Below are 20,990 nucleotides of genomic sequence, written 5' to 3' on the forward strand. Positions count from 1 at the left end.
TGACAATTAAAACAACTGATTGGCTACTGTTTCTAAGATATTTAAGTTTTTACATTTTATGTCTATGTATATTGTGTAGATAGTAGAGTTTTTTAATCATAAATTGTAAACCTAGGTCTTTTCATGTGTTTATGGTTGCTTTACATGATAATATTTCACCTGTCCTGTTTATGTAACACTTTAAAAATCAGCAAAAGGGTTATATAAATAAAATGTATTATGAAACAAAAGGCAAAAAACTATTCTGTACATAGTTTAGTCCTATTCAGTGTCTACTCGGCGCTTCTTGGCTGGTCTCTTGTATTCATTAAATGGAGCATCTCTTGTCACTGTCCAGCAATAGTCTGCAAGCATTGATGGGCTCCATTTGCCCTGATAGAATTCTCCATTGTTGCAATGTCCTGGTGAAATCGCTCGCCGTGCTCGTCGCTCACTGCTCCGCAGTTCGGTGGAAAAAAATCTAGATGAGAGTGCAAAAAATGTATCTTTAGTGACATGTTGCAACCAAGGCTTTTGTATGCCTTGAGGAGGTTTTCCACCAACAACCTGTAGTTGTCTGCCTTGTTGTTTCCGAGAAAATTTATTGCCACTAACTGGAAGGCTTTCCATGCCGTCTTTTCCTTGCCACGCAGTGCAGGGTCAAATGCATCATCTCGAAGAAGTTCACGAATCTGAGGACCAACAAAGACACCTTCCTTTATCTTAGCTTCACTTAACCTTGGAAATTTTCCACGGAGGTACTTGAAAGCTGCTTGGGTTTTGTCAATGGCCTTGACAAAGTTCTTCATCAGACCCAGCTTGATGTGTAAGGGTGGTAACAAAATCTTCCTTGATTCAACAAGTGGTGGATGCTGAACACTTTTCCTCCCAGGCTCCAATGACTGTCGGAGTGGCCAATCTTTCTTGATGTAGTGGGAATCTCTTGCACGACTATCCCATTCGCAGAGAAAACAGCAGTACTTTGTGTATCCAGTCTGCAGACCAAGCAAGAGAGCAACAACCTTCAAATCGCCACAAAGCTGCCACTGATGTTGGTCATAGTTTATGCACCTCAAAAGTTGTTTCATGTTGTCATAGGTTTCCTTCATATGGACTGCATGACCAACTGGAATTGATGGCAAAACATTGCCATTATGCAGTAAAACAGCTTTAAGACTCGTCTTCAATGAATCAGTGAACAGTCTCCACTCATCTGGATCGTGAACGATGTTGAGGGCTGCCATCACACCATCGCTGTTGTTGCAGGCTACAAGATCACCTTCCATGAAGAAGAATGGGACAAGATCCTTTTGACGATCACGGAACATGGAAACCCTAACATCACCTGCCAGGAGATTCCACTGCTGTAGTCTGGAGCCCAACAGCTCTGCCTTACTCTTGGGTAGTTCCAAATCCCTGACAAGGTCATTCAGTTCACCTTGTGTTATGAGGTGTGGTTCAGAGGAGGAGGATGGGAGAAAATGTGGGTCCTGTGACATTGATGGTTCAGGACCAGAAGTTTCATCCTCTTCCTCTTCCTCGTCTGACTCAAGTGAGAATGATTCTGGTGCATCAGGAACCGGCAGTCCTTCTCCGTGGGGGACTGGGCATATAGCTGATGGAATGTTTGGATAATGCACAGTCCACTTTTTCTTCTTTGACACACCTTTCCCAACTGGAGGCACCATGCAGAAGTAACAATTGCTGGTATGATCTGTTGGCTCTCTCCAAATCATTGGCACTGCAAAAGGCATAGATTTCCTTTTCCTGTTCAACCACTGGCGAAGATTTGTTGCACAAGTGTTGCAGCAGATGTGTGGGGCCCACCTCTTGTCCTGATCTCCAATTTTGCAGCCAAAATAAAGGTGATAGGCTTTCTTAACCATAGTGGTTATACTGCGCTTTTGTGATGCAAAAGTCACTTCACCACAAACATAGCAGAAGTTCTCTGCACTGTTCACACAAGTACGAGGCATCTCTGCTCACTTTGGCTAAACAGAAATGTGTCCCTTTGCAAAATCAAACACTGACAAATAAGAGAGCACGACACTGTATGATTTCTAGAGCTGATATAGGGCAATTTGTTCAGCAGAGTGATTTAAGCTTCGTTATGATTGCATCATCCATGACTTCTAGGAATAACATGATGCAATACATGTCATGTATGACGCAATACCAGCTTCAGATTGTATCATTCATTGTTTTGCCTAAAAAGCAAGTACTGTCCAAACCCAGTCATAGATTTATTCATAGATCCAGTCAAAGATGTATTTTAGTCATTTCTGGTTTAAATTGAGATCCCTTCCCTTTATAACTCACTTATCCTCCGCCATTCCCAAGTCAAGGGTTGTATATACTGACCCAATAGCATATCTTGAAAACTAGAGCCAATCAACAATTTTAAGCATAATTTTCGTTCTCAGTGACCCAAAATTAGTAAAGTTTGACTACATTTATTTCAGAAGCATTTTGGCTGTAGAGCAGTGTTACTTAACCTCTCTCTGTTTCGCTTCGCTTCCCTTCTCTTTTGTAAAATGGGGATAATACTCTCCTTTTTAGTAAAGTGTTTTGAGATCTTTGAATGTAGGGTATTACATAAGTGAAAAGGAATTAAATTAAATTAATTAAGGAAAATGGTACTATTTCTAGATGTGCAGCACAAATATGATGGTGATCTTAACATTCAAAATTCATGATCAAGGTGTGTTTAGGAAATGTGACCTCTCTGAGGACTAATTTCCCCTACTTCATTAAATCTCTTTTGCCAGATCTACATTTTTATGTGATTGGTTTATGAGAGTCAGAGGTGGCTTAGGGTTGCTCCCCCCCCACCCTTTTTTGTGTGTGTGTGTGTGTGCGTGTGTGCCAGAAGCAGCATCCGGGACAGGCTTCCAATGTATTATCCAAAGCATAATCCTGCCCTCTCATGCTTCAGTTCCTCTGCAAGGTTTCATTGCCACTCTGTTACGAGTTTTCAAATCTTCTGATGCCTCGAGGCAGGAATTCCTGGCAACCTCAAAGGATTTTAAAATATACTTGCAGAAAACATCAACTTTTCTACTTCCGCATAATTAAATTCTCCTTCTTCTGTCTTGGTCCAGTATTTGGTATTTGGATTTTAATTTCTTAGAATGAAAGGTTTCCCTTATAGGAGAGTGTGTATGATTAGCAATGAGAACAAACTGCTGATTATGAACTTGAGGGCCCGGATTGTCCCTCCACCCTACTCAAGCCATTAACTCCCAGAAGCTGCAGGGCGAAAGCTTGTTTCATTAGAGGACTCCAGATATAACCTCTGAGTCAGCATTAATGGAAGCTGGCATAGTGGCAACAAAAGCTATCCTTGCCTGTTAGCCTGGCATATTCTAGAGCAATGCAAAGTGCAGTTTATCCAGATTATCACATAAATCTTTGAAAAGGAATAACATCATTTTTAGCCTTTAGATTTTAATTATTTTGGAATTATAGTCACTCTTACAGGTACAAAAAAGAAACATAGCTCCTTATAAACTACCCTATACAAGCCCCCTACCAGTGGTGTAAGGCTTTTATTGCACCTTAAACGTGCCATTGATTCAGGACTGAATAATTTCTGTCCTGCCACTAAGCCCAAAGCAATTTTTGGTGGAAATTCTACATTTTGGGGAAAGCAAGAAATACTGTATTTGGTAACTTGTTTTTCTTTTGAAATATGTTAACTGTTCTGATTGATTAGTGGGCAGAGTGCAGGTAACATGGTAAAAGATGCCTGATAAATACAATTTATCACATGACTCTGCAACTTACCACAGAGATTTCACCAGCACACATGATAGGTATTATAGGCCAAATCCTTTTCCTGATGAGGCTGCTTTGCACTACTCCGGCAATACAATGCAGCCTTAAAATTGACCAAAGTGACCAGTAAGTGATTCTACTGATTCTCTTCCCAGCATAAGAGCATGTTGGGAGCCTGGCCAGAGAGTGCCCAGACACTCCCCCGGGGGGAGGGATAGCTTAGTGGTTTGAGCATTGGCCTGCTAAACCCAGGGTTGTGAGTTCAATCCTTGAGGGGGCCATTTGGGGATTTAGTTGGGGATTGGTCCTGCTTTGAGCAGGGAGTTGGACTAGATGACCTCCTGAGGTCCCTTCCAACCCTGATATTCTATGACTATGACATGCATCTTGCAGCATATATGTATACTATTGTCAATGTGATTTAAATTGCACTTATTTCTAAGTTCATAAGTTTACTACTCATTTGTTAGATGGCCAATGCAGGAACCCTTCTCCTTTCCCTCCTCCTCCCCAGGTTATGTTAAAATGTGTGAGTGTTGGATTTGGGTTAAGTTGGGACTAGTTTTAATGTGGCAATCACTCCATAGCACTGCAAAGTCTCTGCATGAGCTGATAAAGTTCCTCATCTTGTCACTGGAGGCACTAAGGGCTTGTCTAAACTTACTGGAGGCCATTGATGCATCGGCAGGTGATTTAGCGGGTCTAGTGAAGACCCGCTAAATCGACCGCTGATCACTCTCTCCATGACTCCTGTACTCCACCGGATCAAAAAGAGTAAGGGGAGTCGATGGGGGAGCATCTCCTGTCGACATCGCGTAGTGTGGACCCCGCGGTAAGTAGATCTAAGCTTCATCCATGTGAGTTATGCTATTCATGTAACTCAAATTGAGTAGCTAAGGGCTGGTCTATACTTAGCTGCTAGTTCGGCGGCTGGGGATCGAACTTCCGGGTTCGATTTATCGCGTCTGGTCTGGACGCGATAAATCGAACCAGGAAGTGCTCGCCGTCGACTGCGGTACTCCATCTCAACGAGAGGAGTACCGCGGAGTCGACGGGGGAGCCTGCCTGCCCCGTGTGGACCGCGTCTGAACTGCGGTAAGTTCAAAGTAAGGTATGTCGACTTCAGCTACGTTATTCACGTAGCTGAAGTTGCGTACCTTACTTCGACTTGGGGGGTTAGTGTAGACCAGGCCTTAGATCAACTTTTCCCTTTAGCGTAGACAAGACCTGAGACTGGCAGTCAGTGCAGAGTGACTTCAGTGCCTATGTGGATAACAAGTGTTAGAATCAGCTCAGGATTTATTGGCTGCTATGACAACCGTGAGACTATCCCAAGTGGTTACTGTCTCAAATTACATAGCTAGTCACTCTCTAGAGCTGTTTGGGCAGGAATTGGAAGTTAGACAATTGGAAATTAGGCCAGTGTTATGGACTAACACTGATGACTTTTTGCATTTTTGATGTTGGGGCACACCTATGCTGTCAGGGCAAGGGGATGCATTTTGATGGCCTGGCCCGAAAGACCCTGAGCCTTTCCTCACCTGAATGACAAGTGAAAAAGAGTTTGATGATCTCATTGTCAGGAACATCAAATTCACACAAATGTTAAAAATAAAACAATCAAAACCCGTTTGTTCTTCTATTTAAAAAAGCCTTCTTGGACTTTTGAGTCTGGTGTGGAATTCAGCTTTTCCACAATACAGAATAAAGCTGTGCACTCTTAAATATATATGTACAGTATTTGCAGATAGATTATATGTGAATATTTTAATGTATTTTTCCCCACAGAGCTGGATAGTGCTGAGGAACTAGAGAAGAAGCGTATCTGTAGAATCATCACGAAGGATTTTCCTCAGTACTTTGCGGTGGTTTCACGAATTAAGCAGGAAAGTAACCAAATTGGTCCTGAGGGAGGTGTTTTGAGCAGTACAACTGTGCCTCATGTCCAAGCATCCTTCCCAGAGGGTGCTCTAACCAAAAGAATTCGAGTTGGCCTTCAGGTAATAAACCACACCTACAATAATCATTTTAATATGCAAAATCTAGAGCTGCAATTTTTAATCTGTGGGGTGCAACTCAAAAATGAGTCACAAGGATATGTCTAGTAGGTGACACCACTGACTGAGAGCTGGTAAAGACTGTGGTGACTAGGACACAGGGCTCTTAAACCCCACACACAGGGCTCCTGCACCCCACCTCCTACTGGGCTGGGGCTGCTACCTGCCCTGCTTCTATCTTACCACCTAGTCTGGGAGCTGCTCCACCACCCACACAGTGCTCAGCATTGTGGCAGAGGAAGTGACTCCCATGTTCTGTTTATCTATCTTCATAGCACCCGCCACCTACCCCCCCATGCCGGTAGCACCAGCATCCATCCTTCCTACCCTTTTGTGTGTTAATACAGCTAAATGTACATGTATACATCTAGGAACAACAAATGTAGGCCATATTTACATGATGAGGGATTCTGTCCTGAAAGCAATGACTCTGAAAAAGATGTGGGGGTGTTGGTGAATATTCACTGAACACAAGCTTCCAGTGCAATGCTGTGGCCAACAGGACTAAAGTGATCCTTGGATGCATAAAGGGGAATCTCAAGTAAGAGTAGAGAGGTTATTTTATCTCTATATTTGGCATTGGTGCAACCACTTCTGAAATACTGTGTCCAGTTCTGATGCCCACAATTCAAGAAGGATTTTGACAAATTGGAGAGCCTTTGGAGAAGAGCCACGAGAATGATTAAGGGATTAGAAAACATGCCTTATAGTGATAGACTCAAGGAGCTCAATCTATTTAGGTGAACAAAGAAGGTTAAGGAGTGACCTGATCACGGTCTATAAGTATCTACATGGGGAATCAATATTTGATCATGGGCTTTTCAGTCTAACAGAAAAAGACAAATTCAAACGGGAAATAAGGTGTAAATTTTTAACAGTGAGCATAATTAACTAGTGGAACAGTTTACCAAGCATTGTGGTGGATTCTCCATCACTAACAATTTTAAAATCAAGAGTAGATGTTTTTCTAAAAGATCTGCTCTAGGAATTATTTTGGGTCAGTTCTATGGCCTGTGTTATACAGGAAGTTAGACTAGATGATCGCGATGGTCCCTTCTGGCCTTGGAATCTATTAATCTAAATCCCTGTAGCACCAACTCTCCACCCCAGCCAGGAGCTCTTCATGTAAGTTGTAAGGAAGTTGCAGTGGGCCCAGAGAGAATTTCTGTAGCAGAAGATCAACCTATGGCTAGTATACATAGCACTATGCTGTCCCCTATAGCACAGGGCTATGCTTGGGGATGGGAGTGGCTGTAGTGCTTAAGACTATGTCTACTCTGGGCTGCAGAACATCCATATGTATCTGTGAGGTGGTTTAAAGCTTCCTTAAAAATGGAGCACAGAATCTAGAGAAACCTTCCTTCTTTCTGGTTTCTGCTAATTATTATTTATTGGGGGGTGTTGGCATTTTTCACAACAAAATTATTTGTCCAATTGATTTGGTGGATTCATTAAATAGGAGCTTAATTTTAGATTGCTTTGCTTGGAACTTGTGAAACATTTTAACCATCATCTTTGCAGATCACCATATAGTGCAGTTGGATAATGGAACAGGTGACAAATCAGTGCCCTGTTGTCCAGTGAGAAACTTTCGGGAAAAGTAATGAAACAATTTGATTCATAAAAGCATCCAAAATGTCTGATTTAAAATTTATCCTAACTTATTTGTTCTAGAAATTGGACTTGAAATTGAATAAGAACAGATTTCTTATGAGATTTCTGCTACTTTTTGGTTGAACTTTAGTTCAGAAGTGATGCAAGAATTGTGTTGCTTTTCTCACTATAATTTGGTACATTAATGATTACTGTGTAGATAGAGCCCCAGGAAAGGCACATTTTAAGAAGGCCAAGGAAGAAGTAAAACAGGACAAACAGAAAATAAAAAGAATTGAGTTCTCATTTTGGAAGGACTCTGCTGGGCTAACATAGATTTTTATCTCAAGATATGAAATTACTTCTGTATGTTGACAGGCTCAACCAGTTCCAGATGAGATTGTCAAAAAAATCCTTGGAAACAAAGCAACTTTCAGCCCCATTGTCACTGTGGAACCAAGAAGAAGAAAATTTCATAAACCTATAACAATGACAATTCCTGTGCCACCCCCTTCAGGAGAAGGTGTGACCAATGGATACAAAGGAGACACCACACCTAGCCTTCGACTTTTATGTAGCATTACAGGTTAGGCAAGAATCTACTCTTTGCAAAGGTTACTATAACAATAATGCATCCTCATTCATTTGTTATGCATTTCAAATGTAGCTTTCCAGTGAGGGAAAGCCATTGATAGTTCCAAGTATTGAAACCAGTAGGATTAAAAATAGTACTCAAGTGCCTGATACAAAGCCATGGAAGTCGTTGGAAAGACTGCCACTGAGTCTTTCCATTGACAACTGCATACATATAGATAAAAATCCAATATGGATGCAGTCCTGATCCTATTGATTCCAGTGAGAGTCTAGCCACTAAGTTCAGTTGGGCCAGGATGTTACCCAGAATGTGTATCTTTCTACATTAGAATCAGTTTCAGATATGTATGTATTATATTACTATTCAGATGTATGAGAGCAATAGTGACTTCTGTTTACATGTGAAGCAAAAGAACTCAGTGTGAAAGTGTTCTTCTGCAATCCATTAAAAAAAAAGCTTGAAGATTCATGGTTCATGTTTGGTTTTAAAATAAAATTGTTTATGATTTACGTGTGACTTATTTTCGTAGGAGGGACTTCACCTGCTCAGTGGGAAGATATCACAGGAACCACTCCACTGACATTTATAAATGACTGTGTTTCTTTCACGACCAACGTTTCAGCCAGGTATGGGAATGCAAAATACCAAACAGACCCAATTATTTGTTTCCTTACATAGGAAAAATAGGGTTTTTCCCCACAGCTTTCCATGGTTCTTAAATAAGGTTTATAAAGAAATAAAAGGTCAGATTCTTAGCTGGTGAAAATTGGAGTAGCTCTATTGACTGTATTGATTTATACCAGCTGATGATTTGGCCCAATAACTTGCTGTACCATTTTTAATAGCAAATATAGCTTAGTATCACTGTCTTTTATTGGTAGTTCACAGGCTTAGCAAACTGTTGGAGTTTGTACATAATTCTTCAAAAAAGAAAAGCTGTTTTGATAGGACATTAATGTTGCACAGCTAAGCATTCCATGTTTAGGAAACGCCATGGTTCAGACTGCATGTGAAACCTTAGCTCTGCTCCTTCGTATGCATTACGAAACAGTCTTTAATGGCAGTTTTCACATACTGTTTCTCTAAAATTACAATACAATACCATACAGGCTTTTTGTATAACATTTACAAAGTACATAGCTGCTCTCCCAAACACTCCTTCATACCTTTAGTACATTTTTCATTATACTGCTATGTTTAGCTACGTCCAGAAACCAAGCCTGGAAAACTTTGGCCAAAATGTGAATGGTTTTGAAAGTTACGAGCAACTGAACTCAGGAGTACTGGAAACTGTTATGCATCCTCACTATAGCAGTCACTGCCACACTTGTTATAATAAATAATGTTTCTGCACATCCTTTCTTGCTCTCTGGGAAAGCATGAACTATGCCCTGGGAAATTTCCCACACAAATCATCTGTCAGGAAAGGAAAAATATCCCTTTTTCTCTGTGCCGGTTTTGAACATTTACGTGACAGTGGTTCACAAGTTCCCGGACCACTGAGCTGCACTCAACCTTTGGATGGCCAGCAAACAGCAAATACAAACCAAAGACTGCAAACCAAGTTCATATAAAATTGTTTGGTTTGAGGGGTCATTACATACATAACAAGCTCTTTTATACTGTGGAAGAATGTCTTCCTCTGCCCCCCTAACGTCCCTAACTTGTGGGTGTACTAATTGTCAACATGCTTTGAAACTTAATCAGAGAAGGAGACAATATAATATCTGTCCTGTAGCAAGGCCTCCTTTCTTGCATATGCAATTATGTACCATGAGTTTTCTATACTGCAGACCATGGATTTGGCTGTACATTATTCAATATGGCCTCCCATCTCACTCTGAGTGCGGCTGATCGTTTATTTTAATGAAGATTAGATATGGGTACTAGTGGACCTCACAGAAGTACAATGCAAGATACAATTTAGATGGCACTTAGCCACAAAAATCACACCATCTACCCAGGTTTGGCCTGAAGGGTACTCAGAATGAGCAGTTACAGGAGACACCAACAAAGGGTCACCCAAAGATGCAGATTCCACCAACGCAGACCACCTCACTTTCACTCATCTAAAGCACTGTAAGGAAAGCTCCGCCTTTGCCAGTGGGAAATTTGCAGAAACTGCATTCATCCAAAATGGCTGGGGAGTCATGGAAGCCAACGAACACAATGATTTCTCTTTGCCTTCCCTGAAAAGTAATCTCCATTCTGCCCTGTCACCATTAGCAGAGACCACAGTTGTTCTTTGCTGATGCAACAGAGTTTCTTTATAAAGTTTTGACCAGTGGTTTGTGAAACAAACTCCTGTTGTCTTTTCTTTTTCAGATTTTGGCTTGCAGACTGCCATCAGGTACTAGAAACTGTCAGCCTCGCCACACAACTTTATAGGGAATTAATATGTGTTCCTTATATGGCCAAGTTTGTGATATTTGCCAAAATGAATGACCCCGTGGAATCTAATTTGCGTTGCTTCTGCATGACTGATGATAAAGTGGACAAAACTTTGGAGCAACAAGAGAATTTTGAAGAAGTTGCAAGAAGTAAAGATATCGAGGTATAGTCCATATTAGCAGCAGCTCAGATTATTCCCTTCCTTCAGGTGTGTAGAGAATCTATGCTCTGGTTCCACTCTACAAGAGCAGACAGGGTGCCAGGATCTCACAAAAGAGGTCCACAACCACTATAAGCCAGCTACAGGAAGGCTTACAGTGAGCAGGGGTGAAAGTAACTTAAGGGACTTAAAAGCAGCAAAGAGTCCTGTGGCACCTTATAGACTAACAAACGTATAGGAGCATGAACTTTCTTGGGTGAATACCCACTTCTTCAGATGCACGTAGTGGAAATTTCCAGGGGCGGGTATAAATATGCAAGCAAGAGTGAGTAGGGCTAGAGATAACGAAGTTAGTTCAATCAGGGAGGATGAGGCCCTCTTCTAGCAATTGAGGTGTGAACACCAAGGGAGGAGAAACTACTTTTCTGGTTGGCTAGCCATTCACAGTCTTTGTTTAATCCTGAGCTGATGGTGTCAAATTTGCAGATGAACTGAAGCTCAGCAGTTTCTCTTTGAAGTCTGATCCTGAAGTTTTTTTGCTGCAGGATGCCTACCTTTAAATCTGCTATTGTGTGTCCAGGGAGGTTGAAATGTTCTCCTACAGGTTTTTGTATATTGCCATTCCTAATATCTGATTTGTGTCCATTTATCCTTTTCCCTACGTAAAATCATCCTCCCTGATTGAACTCTTCGTTATCTCTAGCCCTACTCACTCTTGCTTGCATATTTATACCTAGCCCTGGAAATTTCCACTACATGCATCCGAAGAAGTGGGTATTCACCGACGAAAGCTCATGCTCCTATATGTATGTTAGTCTATAAGGTGCCACAGGGCTCTTTGCTGCTTTTACAGATCCAGACTAACATGGCTACCCCTTTGATATGTAAGGGACTTACTGCAGGGCCGGGGTCCTGAGCGGGCAGCGGGGGTCCCTTGGATGGAAGGGGTGGGGCCTTTAAATCCCTGGGCCGTTTAAATCGGAGATTTAAAGGTCCCTGGGCTCCAGCTGCAGTAGCAGTGGCCGAAAGCCCCGGGACCTTTAAGTCACCGCCGGAGCCCCATGGTAGCGGTAACTGTGGCGGCGGCCGGGAGCCCCGGGGCTCTGGCAGCAATTTCAAGGGCCCGGGACTCCCAGCTGCCGCCGCAGCTACCACTACCATGGGGCTTCAGCAGCGGGGCTCTGGCAGCGATTTAAAGGGCCCGGGGCTTCCAGCTGCTGCCACTACCCAGGGCTCTGATGGTGATTTAAAGGGCCCGGGGCTGCAGTAGTGGCAGCCGGGAGCCCCGGGACCTTGAAATCGCTGCCGGAGCCCCATGGTAGCTGTAGCTGTGGCAGGGGCTGGGAGCCCCAGGGCTCTGGCGGTGATTTAAAGGGTCCGGGGCTCCAGCCGCTGCCGGGAGCCCAGGGCCCTTTTAAATTGCCCGCCTGGGGAAGCTGCCCCCTGCAGTTACGGTCGGCTGTGTACTGGCTCTTGTCAGTATGCCATACCGGACTGGACCAGGTTACTTTCACCTCTGACAGTGAGGCTGTGTGAAGAAACTCTTCGGAAGTGTGCTAAGCAGGATAAAGGGACAGGACTTGAGAAACCATCTTTACATGAGTCCTCCAGTCCTTCTGCCTATTGGGAGTGGAGAGATAATGCAAAGGACTCTGGAGTAGCTGCTGTAGAGCAGCTGCCAGGGGTGCTGGAACAATTTTTATAGTGGGGGTGCTGAGAGCCATTGAACTAAACTGTAAACACTGTATATAATAGAAACCACTTCAAGTCAGGGGGTGTTGCAGCACGCTCTCCCGCCACTCGCACCCGTAGTTCCTATGGCAGCTGCACTCCTGCTTCATAGCTTGATGGGTTAGAATTCCTCCCTCCTTGTCCACATAGAGATCTCCAGCACACAATTGAGTTACTCAGGCTGGTTTGGGATTTTTGAGGCAAAGGGCATGTCTTGTGAAAAATCATGTAATATACACTTTTCCCTCAGAGAATCCTATGCTGTAGCTAATTATAAAGATATCCATATATATTGAATGGAGCTATATTTTTAAAAACTAACGTTCGCAATTAGAATATTTAAAAAATAGTTTTAATTAAGCAGCTGCACTTATAATGTCATATTATAAGTACCACAGTACTGTTGAATTAGATCAGTGTTGAACATGTGTTAAGTCGAAGCATTCCTAGCTAAATGAGGAGTTATGATGTTGGAAGAAATGGTGGTATATGTTTGTGCATGTATCATATACCATTAAAATAGATTTTACTCACTTTCAATTTCTGTCTTGTTGCTTTGATAGGTTCTGGAAGGAAAACCCATTTATGTTGATTGCTATGGAAATCTGGCCCCTTTGACAAAAGGAGGACAACAGCTTGTTTTTAATTTTTATGCTTTCAAGGAAAATAGACTGCCATTCTCTATTAAGGTAAAAATAAACCCCACAGAGTTCTTAGTTGAGGAAATGTTTTCCTCATGTAGTAATATTGGCTCTGTCTAATATGAATAGTCTGCCCCTGAGAAGTAAGTATTATTATAATTTAGCAGGTAGGTAATTTGGAACAGAGTTTATAAGTGATTTGCATGAAACCATAGAAGGAATCACTGTCAGAGCTGGGATCAGAATACATGCTATTCTGATTCACAGTCCTTTGCCAGAACCATGCCTCAGATTAGACCTGTTCTCTTAGGCCTCCTAGCTGCAAGGTACATTATTTCAAGGGGTAGATCATCTACACAAATGACAAGAGTGAGATAATACATGATCCAGATTTTCAGCCCTAGCCTCTTGTTTTTACATGTGCAGTTGATAGTGCTTCCAAAAAGAGAGTGCACACACACATGTAATCACCTATTTTGTGGGTGCAAATGAAAGTCATGGTCACTTTTGTGAGTTCAAGTCATTGCATATACAAAACTGGGCAGAGAGAAATGCAGGTGGGTTGAAAACTCAATCCAATTTACCTGCAGGAGTATTTCTCCTGGAATGATGCCACTCAGCACGGTGCCTTGCACTGGTGCTGGAAACCATTTTGGAAACTTGTTTGCAGTGGAACAAAAACCTGAGGCTGGCCAAATAGTCTAATTGTAGTTACAACTTTCTATCCCATGAAAAGCTGCAAGTTGAGTTCTGGCTGAGTTCCTTTGGTCTTCAATTGATGTGGTTACTAGATAGCTTCTGATGGAAGGGAACACCACCTGTTACTTTGCAACAGCTTTCTCTAGCTGTCCAAACTAATTCTGATAGTCTCCAATGGGAGCCACACTCAACACTCTTTTTGCGAGAAGAGGTCCCCTCCGGTACTTTGACTTCTCACATGTTCTTTGTGGGGGAAACAGACCATGTTAAATGTAATGCAAAAACACACATTTCAAATAGGGTGACCAGATATCCCGATTTTATGGGGACAGTCACGATATTTGGGGCTTTTTCTTATATAGGCTCCTATTACTCCCCACCCCCATCCAGATTTTTCTCACTTGCTGTCTGGTCACCCTAATTTCAAACAATTAAGTCAAACTACTGTCTGATACATTTTTCTAGATTAGAGACACCAGCCAAGAGCCTTGTGGTCGTTTATCATTTTTGAAAGAACCAAAGACTACAAAAGGACTGCCACAAACAGCTGTTTGCAACTTAAATATTACTCTTCCAGCACACAAAAAGGTATTTCTGCCAGCACTCTGTTTTGTTTTGTTTAACTTTTAGTTTAACTTTTTTTGCTCATAAAGAAATCCTGTGAAATGCTAGTAATGGGAATGCTTTGTAATATGATTAAGGCTGTTATAAATTTATGTTGTATTAGTTTTTTGTACATAGAAAGCTTTTAAAGTCTCTTGTTACTGTGGTGTCAAGTTCCTATTATTTTTATGATTGGGTCCTCTGTTTACAGCTCATGCTTCAGCTTACAGTTCATAGATTTTATGCATTCAGTAATGTTGTGTTGATTTGCACTTGATGTAAGATTTTTTTTCTTTTATGTTGACATTTTGGGTTTGCTTTGGCTTATAAATCAGCTTGCATTTTGTGCTCCCAACTTGGTCCTTTTCATATCCTGATATTCTTTTCCCTGCTGTCCATTATAATATTCCTTGTCTCTGCAATGCACCTTGGAACCAAAAGGAAACAGAGTCAGATCAAGATGATGAGGTAATATAAACACTCTCTTCTGTTTTTATTTTCTTCAGAATTAGTGCAGAAAGATAAATATGTTCTAGGAAAGTGTTACAGTATCTTTCAATTATAGCAGTGAATATTAACAATATATACTAAACATCTATGTTCTGTTGTCAAGAAATAAAAGTGCAGGCATGTGATGAAATAAGATCATATGTTATAAATTTAAATGCAGTATATGCTAATATTCTGAACTTCAGCTCACTTTATGCTTAGAATGTAAATTATGTAATTTATAACATATAAGCTAAATTCATCCTTCAGATAGCTGAAGTCAGTGGCATTACATACACCAGGGATGAATTAGGCCTCTTATCTTAATAAACATTCAGTATTTCCCAAAACTGTATTTCTGTATACCCTTTAAACATTGGCCTGTTGTAGTTTCATTCCTGAAAATAACCCCTATTTTTTTTAAAAAAGGCAAAATAACCAGGAGTAATTTCTAACTATTTTAGTGTATCTATTTTCAAATAAGCTCCAGATCTCCACAGCTTTAAAAATCCACACCTTGTCACAGGTTTTAACAGAAAATATCTCTCTTTAGTAATCTTAATGAAGTTGTCTCAGATCAGGAGATGAAATTTATTTTATGCACTAAGGGATACAGTGAGTTTTAAGACACTAGAAATAGAAAACCTAGTACAGAAACATCAGATACATATCCATTTTATCAGAAGAAGAGTTCCTTGTGTGTAGCCCTCTGTTTCTGACTGCTAATAAATAACATTAGTCACCAGCTGACTAAAATCAAATAAGAGTCAATACATCAAAAATATAACCATATCATTTGGTTTTCATTTGACTTGTGCCTGGTGAGTTATTTTATAGGTATCTCAATAGTTTTCTTTCCAAACAAACTATATTTTTGGAGACATAATCAAATGAACTGATTTCTGTGAATGACTTTTAATAATAATAAATAGAGCTGCAAAAATACCACAGTAACTGCTATGCCATTAGACACAGTAACTTATGATGCAACTTACTAGTTAGCAATTGTATTCTGCTTTCTAATATACATCTCTGCATTTTGTGCATATTAAAAAAAACCCTTTCATGCCTTTTTTGTCCTTAATGTACTCACTTTAAAGCAAGCGTACATTGTGGTTTATGTGCTTTCAAGACAGATTAATGTTGGGAGAGGTATTTGATCAGCCTAAATTATACTCTTATTAATGTTTTATGTCTGTATCTGTAGTCTTTTATGTTGATGCTTCTGTTTCTAGCCAAAATACAGAAAAATAAATCATGCCATTTTAAGTAGTATGGAATAGATTACCAAAAGATAATGGGATTTTACAGTATTTAGGTAATATGAGGCTAGACTGTGACTTTAGACAGTGCCCTGAACTAAATGTACTGTTTTCATAGCACCACCTCAGAAGTATACCTGGGAGATGAAATATCCCTCTGACTTACAATTCCTTCCCTTCTTTCCTGCCTCCTCCAGAGGATTAGTAATTTACTGCTGGTTTATATTACCAGCTAATTATTACCCCTCTTCCCAAAAATGGCTTAGCTGCACTGGCCAGCAAGCAGGAATGGAGCCAAGCTTTTGCCCATTGCCTACCATCTACTATGTAGGGGGAAATGCAACTATATAGCCCTGCTTCCTCCTGTGCACCCTCGTCAAGCTGTAAGAGTGGATTCCTATTCCCTTGTGTAGGTGTGTAGTCCAAGTATGATCTAGCCCACTATACTGAGATATCATAATCAAGCTGTTCACAATATTTGAAAGGTACCAAGTGGAAATGTGTTTTGTTGCAGACGGAGAAAACAGACCGGCGTCAAAGCTTTGTCTCTCTTGCTTTACGTAAGCGCTACAGCTATTTGACTGAGCCTGGAATGAGTGAGTTCCATAACAAACCTACTAATACCATATATACCCTACTTTAATAAGAAGAGACATTTTTTCTATGAATGTTGCATTTAGTGTCATTTGAAAAAAATTAATAGAAAAATTTTCTATAGCTAAACTTTTGGATGGTCTGTGATCCTCTGCATTGTGAGAGCTTGGAGACTCCTTACTGGCAAGCAGCATGCTCCAGTTAAAGTAAATAAAAAATAATCAGAAAAAAGCCACATAATTTATTGGCTGGAGCAAGGGCAACTGAATTGAAAAGTATTTTCCAAAAGACAGTCTGTGCCTCCTCCCTTCAAAACGTTAATTAATGAAATCTAGCTGTATCACAGTGATGCATTAGATATAGGAATGGGCAAAACTCAGTGGGGTTGGAAGGTTCCTTTCAGATAAAATGTTTGACTTTTTATTCAGTTTATTTGAGCTCCTTCCTATTTTATATCTTCTTCCTCTCTCTCCCCATTTTTTCCCATATTCCATAAAGCCTTTCCTTCTACTCAATCAGAGCTTTCTCTTCTACCCCCATCTCCTTGACCTGACCCATGGCCCTGCTTCCTTTTCTCTCTTTAAATACAGTAATGTCTCTGACAACCTTTGCTTCCCTCCCCAGTCAGAATGTGGTCATTCTTGTGTTTTTCTCTTCTCCTCCAGCAGCCAGTCAAACTTCTCATTCCCTGAACTCCAATGGCCCTTTGATATAAATTCATAAAATCCATTTACAAATCTCATCAGGTCTGGTAATTCCTGCTGGTAGCTGCTATTTAAAGATCTTGTGAGCTCTGTGGGGTTTTGAGGTGCTCCAGAATGCATTGTGCTTCTCAGACACTGGAAAAGACCTGAAGTATATAAGATCTGATGACAGCACCTGGCCTTACAAGACTACCAGACTAGCTGAGACCTCATAGTGGACTCTGAGATATCATCAAAGATTTGTTGGGAATTAAGAGAGACAGAGGGAAAGGTTTGGCTATGGTGTCTGGAATGAGTTTGGAGCTTGTATATATCTTTTTCAGCTGGCTCCCCATGTGAAATTAAAAGAAATCTTATATTGATTTACTAAAAGTAAAGTCATAGTTGCTAAAAGAGGTGGGGAAAAAAAACCTTAAATGAAGTTGTAATCCAGGAATGGAGGAAGGGTTTAATCAAGGTATAAAAGTCTCTCTTCATTCTTTTAATATTCCATTTCCTATTGATTTGTAGAATGGTAGATGATCTGCTCCAGACTTTTAACTTAAGTATGTTTTCCCAAAAGCTTGGAAAGAAAAAAGTTGTTTTTATTTTGCTTTCTTTCCACTTTTTCATTTTCACCTCCAAAGAACATGTTTTAACTCAAAAATCAAGACTGCTCAGCAGACAGAAATCCATAAGGCCACGTAACCAGAGGAGACAAAACCTACTAGCTAGACGCTGATATTTAAGATTAAGAACTCCCAGAGGGCACCAAGGAAAACAGACCCAGCACACTAAACCTTGCCACTATCCATCGTGGCTGCTAGAGGGTGTTTAAAGTGGCTTCCCACCGAAGTGTTGTCCTTGGACTTGGGTGGGTCATTTTCATATTGTCTTTGGGATGTTCTCCCTCTCTTTTACTCCTCCCCACATCTGCTCAGATATGGGGAGCACCAGTTTCTCCTTTCCTCACCTCTCTCTGACTGCTGGAAAAAAAGAGAAGATACTCAGTCTGGACCTGCACCTACTTTCAGTGAAGTTGACAGCAGAACTCCCACTGATTTCAGTGGACTTTTTTTCTCTCCCCTCCCCCCGCTGCCACAGTCTGTGTGATAGGGACAATGGTATTTCACTGCTAAGGTGTTCTACTAATATTTAAAGCAGGGAGGAAGAAGAGCACTGATCTAAGGGACTCTGCTCTGCCCTATACAGATGTGTCAGGCAGAATAGGGAGCACTCCTGTGAACTAGAATCTGGTCTCTAGCCTGGCTATACGCTTCAAGTAAATTGTGAATAGAGCATCATTTTGTTGGGCAGACTTACATATGCTCAGTCACCATTTTCATTCACCAGTAGCAAGTGAGGAAGTGGGAATAACACACTATAGGATATGCAGTCTCCACATGTCATGTGCATAGTGGGGTGTGAGGCTAAGGGACAAATTCATTCAGTACCCAGGAAGTGCAGGTATGTAAAACAACTGCTGTCTCTGAAATATGCTATTCCACTTAGAAAATTACATAATTGAGTTTTTTTTATTTTTTAAAAATCAGTAATAAAGCCATATTTTTTTCTAGACCACACAGTTATCTCATAACCGTTAACTTAATCAGTGAGGTTGCTTCCTTGGCCCAGTCCTTTTTCTCAAGTGTAATATGAAGTATAGACAAGGCGTTTTTAAAATATCTGAATACGTGATGTAATGGAGAAAAGAATATTTGCATTTAGGAGAGACTGCTATTGGATTTATTGTCTCATTAAATTGTAGTGGTAAGACTGTCGTGATACAACATACCAAGAGTCTAGTGGCATTTACAGATACTTTAAGTGTAGCGCAAATTGTTTTTATTTCATTACTGCCCTTCACTGTTGTGTTGGCTTATTATTTTTTGGATTTGTGACTGCTTTTGAATCTTGGCAGCTACTCCTAATAAATCACTGTGGTAGAATTTATTTAATGAAGTTTTTCAGAGAGGGGAAATGATAGAGTAAGGAGTGGTCAGACTTTAGTTTTAAAATGATTTATACTAGTATGCTTTCAATGGCTGTCTTTTGGAATAGACTGTGCCAGTATGCCCAGTATTCAAGCTCTCTTCAACCTAAATGTTCTAATACTACAATAGCATTACCTAGTAAAAACATCTATACATCTTTGCTTGGTATTTGTAGGCCCACCACATTTTCTCATTCTGGGATATGGGCCTATGGTGTGCTGAACATCTTTTTTTAGATAAGCTTGTGTGACATAACTTTAGTAACTTAATGTGAGTCTTATTTTGTTTCTTTCACGGTGAATTATTGTCTAGCTATAAGACAGACCAAACAGCTTTGATAAATTGTCAGTATAACTTCAGACAAAGGTGTGCGGAATAGGTAGTTGGAATATTTTAGCTCCGTTACTAACACCAAATAAAGAAATTGTGCCTAAAAGTTATTTTACTTATTTGTGGAAGAACTCTCTGAATGTCATTGCTGTATCAGAGGATATGGAAGCTGTAATGTCATTCCCAGAAATACTGCCTTCTGGATTAGTACCTGCCTCCAGTGACTTCAAAATCTGACGTTGGGCCTTTTTGGGGATGCTCATAGTTAACAGATTTGTCTTGGCCAGATCATATCTACTTACTATTATTGTTCTTCAAGTACTTATCTAAGGTTACCTTTTGAGAAATGTAAAGTTGAACAGGTCTTTCTTTGAGCTGATACAAGAAATCTCCTCAAAAGGAGCAAAACACTACATCTTGTAGAAAAAGTGTACTCTTCTTTTAAATGCCTCTTATGAAAATATTTATTTACATGTTGTGCATAATACAGCATATAAAATGTATTACTTCATTTGCTTGTTTTGACGTGGTATACTATGCATGAGTAAAGTGTTTGAGTTGCTTTGCTTGCTCACGTTAATCATAAATCATATTTTCCATTTTTCATGTATGACAAACGCTTCTTAAAATCATTTCATTTAAAGTTTTACTTTAGTTTGACCAAACAAAAGGAATATCGCATGGAAAAAATGCAAAAGGTTCCTTTTTATTTTTTTAACTCTTGACTCAGAAAAGTTCTTGCTCTTATTGGCTTTGTGAGCGTGAAGCATATACGAATTGTGCATGGATAGATAAAGATTTGAATTTATTCCAGTTGCTTCACAGTTTGCACATCAATTGCCTGTCACTTAAAGGTATTTTGGGTTCTGCATGAAATAGTTTTGAGTGGTTTTCAAAAAGGATTTTAGCTATTTAATGTCATTCTACACAAGTTTATATTGTTTTATATAGGTACAATATATGTTGTTTAATGATACTGCTAAGGATAGAACAGTAGAAATTACTAAAAGGATAATTGTAATAGATGCACAAAGCTAAGACGTACCTATACAGGCAAAATGGAACTGAGATTAATATTTCAAAACTAGCACATCAGAAAGTCAATAAGGAAGTAAGAGAAGAATTTTGGTTGTGGTTATTATTTTTACCATTATGGATTCCTCCTTTTGTGTTTTCTGTTTTCCATGGTTTGCGGACTTGGTTGCAATGTGCTTAGTGTCTTTCATTTCATGTTGCTTTTTATTTTGGATCAGTCATAATTATATGACTCATTCCTCTTTTTTTTTCCTTTTTAATTATTCTTTTTGCCTATTTCATTCTGATTCATAAAAAAAAATGTACTTACTCTTTGTAATATTACAACGTGCACTGACCAATTTTCTTCTCTGGTCTCTCTGTTTTTCAATCATTTT

General features: G+C 40.1%; 1 protein-coding gene across 2 annotated transcripts in view; it reads left to right on the plus strand.

Annotated features, from left to right (window-relative positions):
- Positions 1 to 20,990, plus strand: part of ANK3 (ankyrin 3) — a 387,324-nt gene that overhangs the window by 323,901 nt on the left and 42,433 nt on the right. Inside the window, exons 29-36 of one of the 2 annotated variants that reach the window (XM_026651165.1) lie at positions 5,545 to 5,756; positions 7,785 to 7,992; positions 8,531 to 8,627; positions 10,327 to 10,555; positions 12,847 to 12,972; positions 14,089 to 14,211; positions 14,668 to 14,694; positions 16,492 to 16,573. In XM_026651165.1, the coding sequence (XP_026506950.1) occupies positions 5,545 to 5,756; positions 7,785 to 7,992; positions 8,531 to 8,627; positions 10,327 to 10,555; positions 12,847 to 12,972; positions 14,089 to 14,211; positions 14,668 to 14,694; positions 16,492 to 16,573 (1,104 nt within the window). The remainder of the gene's footprint in view (positions 1 to 5,544; positions 5,757 to 7,784; positions 7,993 to 8,530; positions 8,628 to 10,326; positions 10,556 to 12,846; positions 12,973 to 14,088; positions 14,212 to 14,667; positions 14,695 to 16,491; positions 16,574 to 20,990) is intronic. The other variant, XM_026651166.2, reaches the window with a different exon arrangement.

Source organism: Terrapene carolina, unplaced genomic scaffold (genome assembly GCF_002925995.2).
Source record: "Terrapene carolina triunguis isolate 2854851 unplaced genomic scaffold, T_m_triunguis-2.0 Scaffold95, whole genome shotgun sequence".
Classification (NCBI taxonomy): domain Eukaryota; kingdom Metazoa; phylum Chordata; order Testudines; family Emydidae; genus Terrapene; species Terrapene triunguis.